The following is a 9,232-nucleotide window of genomic DNA, read 5'->3' as shown; positions in this document are numbered from 1 at the left end:
GTTTGAGGCCACGCAGTCGTGGGTGTACAGGGACTTCAAGAGGGGACTGAGGACGCACCCTTGTGGGGCCCCGGTGTTGAGAATCAGTGTAGAGGAGGTAATGTTGCCTACCTTCACCACCTGGAGGGGCGGCCCGTCAGGAAGTCCAGGACCCAGTTGCATAGGGAGGAGTTCAGTTACAGGGCCCTGAGTTTTGTGGTGAGTATAGAGGACACTATGGTATTGAAGGCAGAGCTGTGAGTTTTGTGGTGAGTATAGAGGGCACTATGGTATTGAAGGCAGAGCTGTGAGTTTTGTGGTGAGCATAGAGGACACTATGGTATTGAAGGCAGAGCTGTGAGTTTTGTGGTGAGTATAGAGGACACTATGGTATTGAAGGCAGAGCCGTGAGTTTTGTGGTGAGCATAGAGGACACCATGGTATTGAAGGCAGAGCCGTGAGTTTTGTGGTGAGCATAGAGGACACCATGGTATTGAAGGCAGAGCTGTGGTCATTGGAACAGCGTCCTCACATATACGCATTCGTGTCAATCATCAATCCCCTTCTCCTCAACAGTTCAGTTCTCTAACGGCAACCTGAGGAACACAGAGCAGCTGAACTTCAGCTTCTATAAGAACGTGGATGAGACCAACCCTAGGAAGAAGACCAGACGCATGCTGGTGAGACCGTATAGGGTGACGTTGTCCTCCAGAACACTGATCTAGGATCCGTTTTGGATCTATACCCCAAAAAAACACACAGTTGATAAATATTGGACACTTTGGGTAAAACACCATTCCTTCTGTCTGTGTTTTAGGCTACTTCTCTCTAACATGGTCCTTCTGTCTGTGTTTTAGGCTACTTCTCTCTAACATGGTCCTTCTGTCTGTGTTTTAGGCTACTTCTCTCTAACATGGTCCTTCTGTCTGTGTTTTAGGCTACTTCTCTCTAACATGGTCCTTCTGTCTGTGTTTTAGGCTACTTCTCTCTAACATGGTCCTTCTGTCTGTGTTTTAGGCTACTTCTCTCTAACATGGTCCTTCTGTCTGTGTTTTAGGCTACTTCTCTCTAACATGGTCCTTCTGTCTGTGTTTTAGGCTACTTCTCTCTAACATGGTCCTTCTGTCTGTGTTTTAGGCTACTTCTCTCTAACATGGTCCTTCTGTCTGTGTTTTAGGCTACTTCTCTCTAACATGGTCCTTCTGTCTGTGTTTTAGGCTACTTCTCTCTAACATGGTCCTTCTGTCTGTGTTTTAGGCTACTTCTCTCTAACATGGTCCTTCTGTCTGTGTTTTAGGCTACTTCTCTCTAACATGGTCCTTCTGTCTGTGTTTTAGGCTACTTCTCTCTAACATGGTCCTTCTGTCTGTGTTTTAGGCTACTTCTCTCTAACATGGTCCTTCTGTCTGTGTTTTAGGCTACTTCTCTCTAACATGGTCCTTCTGTCTGTGTTTTAGGCTACTTCTCTCTAACATGGTCCTTCTGTCTGTGTTTTAGGCTACTTCTCTCTAACATGGTCCTTCTGTCTGTGTTTTAGGCTACTTCTCTCTAACATGGTCCTTCTGTCTGTGTTTTAGGCTACTTCTCTCTAACATGGTCCTTCTGTCTGTGTTTTAGGCTACTTCTCTCTAACATGGTCCTTCTGTCTGTGTTTTAGGCTACTTCTCTCTAACATGGTCCTTCTGTCTGTGTTTTAGGCTACTTCTCTCTAACATGGTCCTTCTGTCTGTGTTTTAGGCTACTTCTCTCTAACATGGTCCTTCTGTCTGTGTTTTAGGCTACTTCTCTCTAACATGGTCCTTCTGTCTGTGTTTTAGGCTACTTCTCTCTAACATGGTCCTTCTGTCTGTGTTTTAGGCTACTTCTCTCTAACATGGTCCTTCTGTCTGTGTTTTAGGCTACTTCTCTCTAACATGGTCCTTCTGTCTGTGTTTTAGGCTACTTCTCTCTAACATGGTCCTTCTGTCTGTGTTTTAGGCTACTTCTCTCTAACATGGTCCTTCTGTCTGTGTTTTAGGCTACTTCTCTCTAACATGGTCCTTCTGTCTGTGTTTTAGGCTACTTCTCTCTAACATGGTCTTTCTGTCTGTGTTTTAGGCTACTTCTCTCTAACATGGTCCTTCTGTCTGTGTTTTAGGCTACTTCTCTCTAACATGGTCCTTCTGTCTGTGTTTTAGGCTACTTCTCTCTAACATGGTCCTTCTGTCTGTGTTTTAGGCTACTTCTCTCTAACATGGTCCTTCTGTCTGTGTTTTAGGCTACTTCTCTCTAACATGGTCCTTCTGTCTGTGTTTTAGGCTACTTCTCTCTAACATGGTCCTTCTGTCTGTGTTTTAGGCTACTTCTCTCTAACATGGTCCTTCTGTCTGTGTTTTAGGCTACTTCTCTCTAACATGGTCTTTCTGTCTGTGTTTTAGGCTACTTCTCTCTAACATGGTCCTTCTGTCTGTGTTTTAGGCTACTTCTCTCTAACATGGTCCTTCTGTCTGTGTTTTAGGCTACTTCTCTCTAACATGGTCCTTCTGTCTGTGTTTTAGGCTACTTCTCTCTAACATGGTCCTTCTGTCTGTGTTTTAGGCTACTTCTCTCTAACATGGTCCTTCTGTCTGTGTTTTAGGCTACTTCTCTCTAACATGGTCCTTCTGTCTGTGTTTTAGGCTACTTCTCTCTAACATGGTCCTTCTGTCTGTGTTTTAGGCTACTTCTCTCTAACATGGTCCTTCTGTCTGTGTTTTAGGCTACTTCTCTCTAACATGGTCCTTCTGTCTGTGTTTTAGGCTACTTCTCTCTAACATGGTCCTTCTGTCTGTGTTTTAGGCTACTTCTCTCTAACATGGTCCTTCTGTCTGTGTTTTAGGCTACTTCTCTCTAACATGGTCCTTCTGTCTGTGTTTTAGGCTACTTCTCTCTAACATGGTCCTTCTGTCTGTGTTTTAGGCTACTTCTCTCTAACATGGTCCTTCTGTCTGTGTTTTAGGCTACTTCTCTCTAACATGGTCCTTCTGTCTGTGTTTTAGGCTACTTCTCTCTAACATGGTCCTTCTGTCTGTGTTTTAGGCTACTTCTCTCTAACATGGTCCTTCTGTCTGTGTTTTAGGCTACTTCTCTCTAACATGGTCCTTCTGTCTGTGTTTTAGGCTACTTCTCTCTAACATGGTCCTTCTGTCTGTGTTTTAGGCTACTTCTCTCTAACATGGTCCTTCTGTCTGTGTTTTAGGCTACTTCTCTCTAACATGGTCCTTCTGTCTGTGTTTTAGGCTACTTCTCTCTAACATGGTCCTTCTGTCTGTGTTTTAGGCTACTTCTCTCTAACATGGTCCTTCTGTCTGTGTTTTAGGCTACTTCTCTCTAACATGGTCCTTCTGTCTGTGTTTTAGGCTACTTCTCTCTAACATGGTCCTTCTGTCTGTGTTTTAGGCTACTTCTCTCTAACATGGTCCTTCTGTCTGTGTTTTAGGCTACTTCTCTCTAACATGGTCCTTCTGTCTGTGTTTTAGGCTACTTCTCTCTAACATGGTCCTTCTGTCTGTGTTTTAGGCTACTTCTCTCTAACATGGTCCTTCTGTCTGTGTTTTAGGCTACTTCTCTCTAACATGGTCCTTCTGTCTGTGTTTTAGGCTACTTCTCTCTAACATGGTCCTTCTGTCTGTGTTTTAGGCTACTTCTCTCTAACATGGTCCTTCTGTCTGTGTTTTAGGCTACTTCTCTCTAACATGGTCCTTCTGTCTGTGTTTTAGGCTACTTCTCTCTAACATGGTCCTTCTGTCTGTGTTTTAGGCTACTTCTCTCTAACATGGTCCTTCTGTCTGTGTTTTAGGCTACTTCTCTCTAACATGGTCCTTCTGTCTGTGTTTTAGGCTACTTCTCTCTAACATGGTCCTTCTGTCTGTGTTTTAGGCTACTTCTCTCTAACATGGTCCTTCTGTCTGTGTTTTAGGCTACTTCTCTCTAACATGGTCCTTCTGTCTGTGTTTTAGGCTACTTCTCTCTAACATGGTCCTTCTGTCTGTGTTTTAGGCTACTTCTCTCTAACATGGTCCTTCTGTCTGTGTTTTAGGCTACTTCTCTCTAACATGGTCCTTCTGTCTGTGTTTTAGGCTACTTCTCTCTAACATGGTCCTTCTGTCTGTGTTTTAGGCTACTTCTCTCTAACATGGTCCTTCTGTCTGTGTTTTAGGCTACTTCTCTCTAACATGGTCCTTCTGTCTGTGTTTTAGGCTACTTCTCTCTAACATGGTCCTTCTGTCTGTGTTTTAGGCTACTTCTCTCTAACATGGTCCTTCTGTCTGTGTTTTAGGCTACTTCTCTCTAACATGGTCCTTCTGTCTGTGTTTTAGGCTACTTCTCTCTAACATGGTCCTTCTGTCTGTGTTTTAGGCTACTTCTCTCTAACATGGTCCTTCTGTCTGTGTTTTAGGCTACTTCTCTCTAACATGGTCCTTCTGTCTGTGTTTTAGGCTACTTCTCTCTAACATGGTCCTTCTGTCTGTGTTTTAGGCTACTTCTCTCTAACATGGTCCTTCTGTCTGTGTTTTAGGCTACTTCTCTCTAACATGGTCCTTCTGTCTGTGTTTTAGGCTACTTCTCTCTAACATGGTCCTTCTGTCTGTGTTTTAGGCTACTTCTCTCTAACATGGTCCTTCTGTCTGTGTTTTAGGCTACTTCTCTCTAACATGGTCCTTCTGTCTGTGTTTTAGGCTACTTCTCTCTAACATGGTCCTTCTGTCTGTGTTTTAGGCTACTTCTCTCTAACATGGTCCTTCTGTCTGTGTTTTAGGCTACTTCTCTCTAACATGGTCCTTCTGTCTGTGTTTTAGGCTACTTCTCTCTAACATGGTCCTTCTGTCTGTGTTTTAGGCTACTTCTCTCTAACATGGTCCTTCTGTCTGTGTTTTAGGCTACTTCTCTCTAACATGGTCCTTCTGTCTGTGTTTTAGGCTACTTCTCTCTAACATGGTCCTTCTGTCTGTGTTTTAGGCTACTTCTCTCTAACATGGTCCTTCTGTCTGTGTTTTAGGCTACTTCTCTCTAACATGGTCCTTCTGTCTGTGTTTTAGGCTACTTCTCTCTAACATGGTCCTTCTGTCTGTGTTTTAGGCTACTTCTCTCTAACATGGTCCTTCTGTCTGTGTTTTAGGCTACTTCTCTCTAACATGGTCTTCTGTCTGTGTTTTAGGCTACTTCTCTCTAACATGGTCCTTCTGTCTGTGTTTTAGGCTACTTCTCTCTAACATGGTCCTTCTGTCTGTGTTTTAGGCTACTTCTCTCTAACATGGTCTTCTTTCTGTGTTTTAGGCTACTTCTCTCTAACATGGTCCTTCTGTCTGTGTTTTAGGCTACTTCTCTCTAACATGGTCCTTCTGTCTGTGTTTTAGGCTACTTCTCTCTAACATGGTCCTTCTGTCTGTGTTTTAGGCTACTTCTCTCTAACATGGTCCTTCTGTCTGTGTTTTAGGCTACTTCTCTCTAACATGGTCCTTCTGTCTGTGTTTTAGGCTACTTCTCTCTAACATGGTCCTTCTGTCTGTGTTTTAGGCTACTTCTCTCTAACATGGTCCTTCTGTCTGTGTTTTAGGCTACTTCTCTCTAACATGGTCCTTCTGTCTGTGTTTTAGGCTACTTCTCTCTAACATGGTCTTCTGTCTGTGTTTTAGGCTACTTCTCTCTAACATGGTCCTTCTGTCTGTGTTTTAGGCTACTTCTCTCTAACATGGTCCTTCTGTCTGTGTTTTAGGCTACTTCTCTCTAACATGGTCCTTCTGTCTGTGTTTTAGGCTACTTCTCTCTAACATGGTCCTTCTGTCTGTGTTTTAGGCTACTTCTCTCTAACATGGTCCTTCTGTCTGTGTTTTAGGCTACTTCTCTCTAACATGGTCCTTCTGTCTGTGTTTTAGGCTACTTCTCTCTAACATGGTCCTTCTGTCTGTGTTTTAGGCTACTTCTCTCTAACATGGTCCTTCTGTCTGTGTTTTAGGCTACTTCTCTCTAACATGGTCCTTCTGTCTGTGTTTTAGGCTACTTCTCTCTAACATGGTCCTTCTGTCTGTGTTTTAGGCTACTTCTCTCTAACATGGTCCTTCTGTCTGTGTTTTAGGCTACTTCTCTCTAACATGGTCCTTCTGTCTGTGTTTTAGGCTACTTCTCTCTAACATGGTCCTTCTGTCTGTGTTTTAGGCTACTTCTCTCTAACATGGTCCTTCTGTCTGTGTTTTAGGCTACTTCTCTCTAACATGGTCCTTCTGTCTGTGTTTTAGGCTACTTCTCTCTAACATGGTCCTTCTGTCTGTGTTTTAGGCTACTTCTCTCTAACATGGTCCTTCTGTCTGTGTTTTAGGCTACTTCTCTCTAACATGGTCCTTCTGTCTGTGTTTTAGGCTACTTCTCTCTAACATGGTCTTCTTTCTGTGTTTTAGGCTACTTCTCTCTAACATGGTCTTCTTCTGTGTTTTAGGCTACTTCTCTCTAACATGGTCCTTCTGTCTGTGTTTTAGGCTACTTCTCTCTAACATGGTCTTCTGTCTGTGTTTTAGGCTACTTCTCTCTAACATGGTCTTCTGTCTGTGTTTTAGGCTACTTCTCTCTAACATGGTCCTTCTGTCTGTGTTTTAGGCTACTTCTCTCTAACATGGTCCTTCTGTCTGTGTTTTAGGCTACTTCTCTCTAACATGGTCCTTCTGTCTGTGTTTTAGGCTACTTCTCTCTAACATGGTCTTCTGTCTGTGTTTTAGGCTACTTCTCTCTAACATGGTCCTTCTGTCTGTGTTTTAGGCTACTTCTCTCTAACATGGTCCTTCTGTCTGTGTTTTAGGCTACTTCTCTCTAACATGGTCCTTCTGTCTGTGTTTTAGGCTACTTCTCTCTAACATGGTCCTTCTGTCTGTGTTTTAGGCTACTTCTCTCTAACATGGTCCTTCTGTCTGTGTTTTAGGCTACTTCTCTCTAACATGGTCCTTCTGTCTGTGTTTTAGGCTACTTCTCTCTAACATGGTCCTTCTTTCTGTGTTTTAGGCTACTTCTCTCTAACATGGTCCTTCTGTCTGTGTTTTAGGCTACTTCTCTCTAACATGGTCCTTCTGTCTGTGTTTTAGGCTACTTCTCTCTAACATGGTCTTCTTTCTGTGTTTTAGGCTACTTCTCTCTAACATGGTCCTTCTGTCTGTGTTTTAGGCTACTTCTCTCTAACATGGTCCTTCTGTCTGTGTTTTAGGCTACTTCTCTCTAACATGGTCCTTCTGTCTGTGTTTTAGGCTACTTCTCTCTAACATGGTCCTTCTGTCTGTGTTTTAGGCTACTTCTCTCTAACATGGTCCTTCTGTCTGTGTTTTAGGCTACTTCTCTCTAACATGGTCCTTCTGTCTGTGTTTTAGGCTACTTCTCTCTAACATGGTCCTTCTGTCTGTGTTTTAGGCTACTTCTCTCTAACATGGTCCTTCTGTCTGTGTTTTAGGCTACTTCTCTCTAACATGGTCCTTCTGTCTGTGTTTTAGGCTACTTCTCTCTAACATGGTCTTCTTTCTGTGTTTTAGGCTACTTCTCTCTAACATGGTCCTTCTGTCTGTGTTTTAGGCTACTTCTCTCTAACATGGTCCTTCTGTCTAAGTTTTAGGCTACTTCTCTCTAACATGGTCTTCTTTCTGTGTTTTAGGCTACTTCTCTCTAACATGGTCCTTCTGTCTGTGTTTTAGGCTACTTCTCTCTAACATGGTCCTTCTGTCTGTGTTTTAGGCTACTTCTCTCTAACATGGTCCTTCTGTCTGTGTTTTAGGCTACTTCTCTCTAACATGGTCCTTCTGTCTGTGTTTTAGGCTACTTCTCTCTAACATGGTCCTTCTGTCTGTGTTTTAGGCTACTTCTCTCTAACATGGTCCTTCTGTCTGTGTTTTAGGCTACTTCTCTCTAACATGGTCCTTCTGTCTGTGTTTTAGGCTACTTCTCTCTAACATGGTCTTCTGTCTGTGTTTTAGGCTACTTCTCTCTAACATGGTCCTTCTGTCTGTGTTTTAGGCTACTTCTCTCTAACATGGTCCTTCTGTCTGTGTTTTAGGCTACTTCTCTCTAACATGGTCCTTCTGTCTGTGTTTTAGGCTACTTCTCTCTAACATGGTCCTTCTGTCTGTGTTTTAGGCTACTTCTCTCTAACATGGTCCTTCTGTCTGTGTTTTAGGCTACTTCTCTCTAACATGGTCCTTCTGTCTGTGTTTTAGGCTACTTCTCTCTAACATGGTCCTTCTGTCTGTGTTTTAGGCTACTTCTCTCTAACATGGTCCTTCTGTCTGTGTTTTAGGCTACTTCTCTCTAACATGGTCCTTCTGTCTGTGTTTTAGGCTACTTCTCTCTAACATGGTCCTTCTGTCTGTGTTTTAGGCTACTTCTCTCTAACATGGTCCTTCTGTCTGTGTTTTAGGCTACTTCTCTCTAACATGGTCCTTCTGTCTGTGTTTTAGGCTACTTCTCTCTAACATGGTCCTTCTGTCTGTGTTTTAGGCTACTTCTCTCTAACATGGTCCTTCTGTCTGTGTTTTAGGCTACTTCTCTCTAACATGGTCCTTCTGTCTGTGTTTTAGGCTACTTCTCTCTAACATGGTCTTCTTTCTGTGTTTTAGGCTACTTCTCTCTAACATGGTCCTTCTGTCTGTGTTTTAGGCTACTTCTCTCTAACATGGTCCTTCTGTCTGTGTTTTAGGCTACTTCTCTCTAACATGGTCTTCTTTCTGTGTTTTAGGCTACTTCTCTCTAACATGGTCTTCTTTCTGTGTTTTAGGCTACTTCTCTCTAACATGGTCCTTCTGTCTGTGTTTTAGGCTACTTCTCTCTAACATGGTCTTCTGTCTGTGTTTTAGGCTACTTCTCTCTAACATGGTCTTCTTTCTGTGTTTTAGGCTACTTCTCTCTAACATGGTCCTTCTGTCTGTGTTTTAGGCTACTTCTCTCTAACATGGTCCTTCTGTCTGTGTTTTAGGCTACTTCTCTCTAACATGGTCCTTCTGTCTGTGTTTTAGGCTACTTCTCTCTAACATGGTCCTTCTGTCTGTGTTTTAGGCTACTTCTCTCTAACATGGTCTTCTTTCTGTGTTTTAGGCTACTTCTCTCTAACATGGTCTTCTTTCTGTGTTTTAGGCTACTTCTCTCTAACATGGTCCTTCTGTCTGTGTTTTAGGCTACTTCTCTCTAACATGGTCTTCTGTCTGTGTTTTAGGCTACTTCTCTCTAACATGGTCTTCTGTCTGTGTTTTAGGCTACTTCTCTCTAACAT

General features: G+C 42.8%; 1 protein-coding gene across 3 annotated transcripts in view; it reads left to right on the top strand.

The window, feature by feature from the left end:
- Positions 1-9,232, top strand: part of LOC106595359 (DNA-directed RNA polymerase I subunit RPA49) — a 35,248-nt gene that overhangs the window by 1,960 nt on the left and 24,056 nt on the right. For all 3 annotated transcript variants that reach the window (XR_014393004.1, XM_082978255.1, XM_082978256.1), the window contains exon 2: positions 556-659. Coding sequence is in view for 2 of the 3 variants with exons in the window: in XM_082978255.1 (XP_082834381.1) it covers positions 556-659 (104 nt within the window). In the remaining variant the exon portion in view is untranslated. The remainder of the gene's footprint in view (positions 1-555; positions 660-9,232) is intronic.

The sequence above is a fragment of the Salmo salar genome, chromosome 08 (assembly GCF_965601325.2).
Source record: "Salmo salar chromosome 08, fSalSal1, whole genome shotgun sequence".
In the NCBI taxonomy this organism is placed as follows: domain Eukaryota; kingdom Metazoa; phylum Chordata; class Actinopteri; order Salmoniformes; family Salmonidae; genus Salmo; species Salmo salar.
The sequence above is the reverse complement of the archived record's forward strand: the minus strand, read 5'-3'. Positions and strand labels throughout refer to the sequence as shown.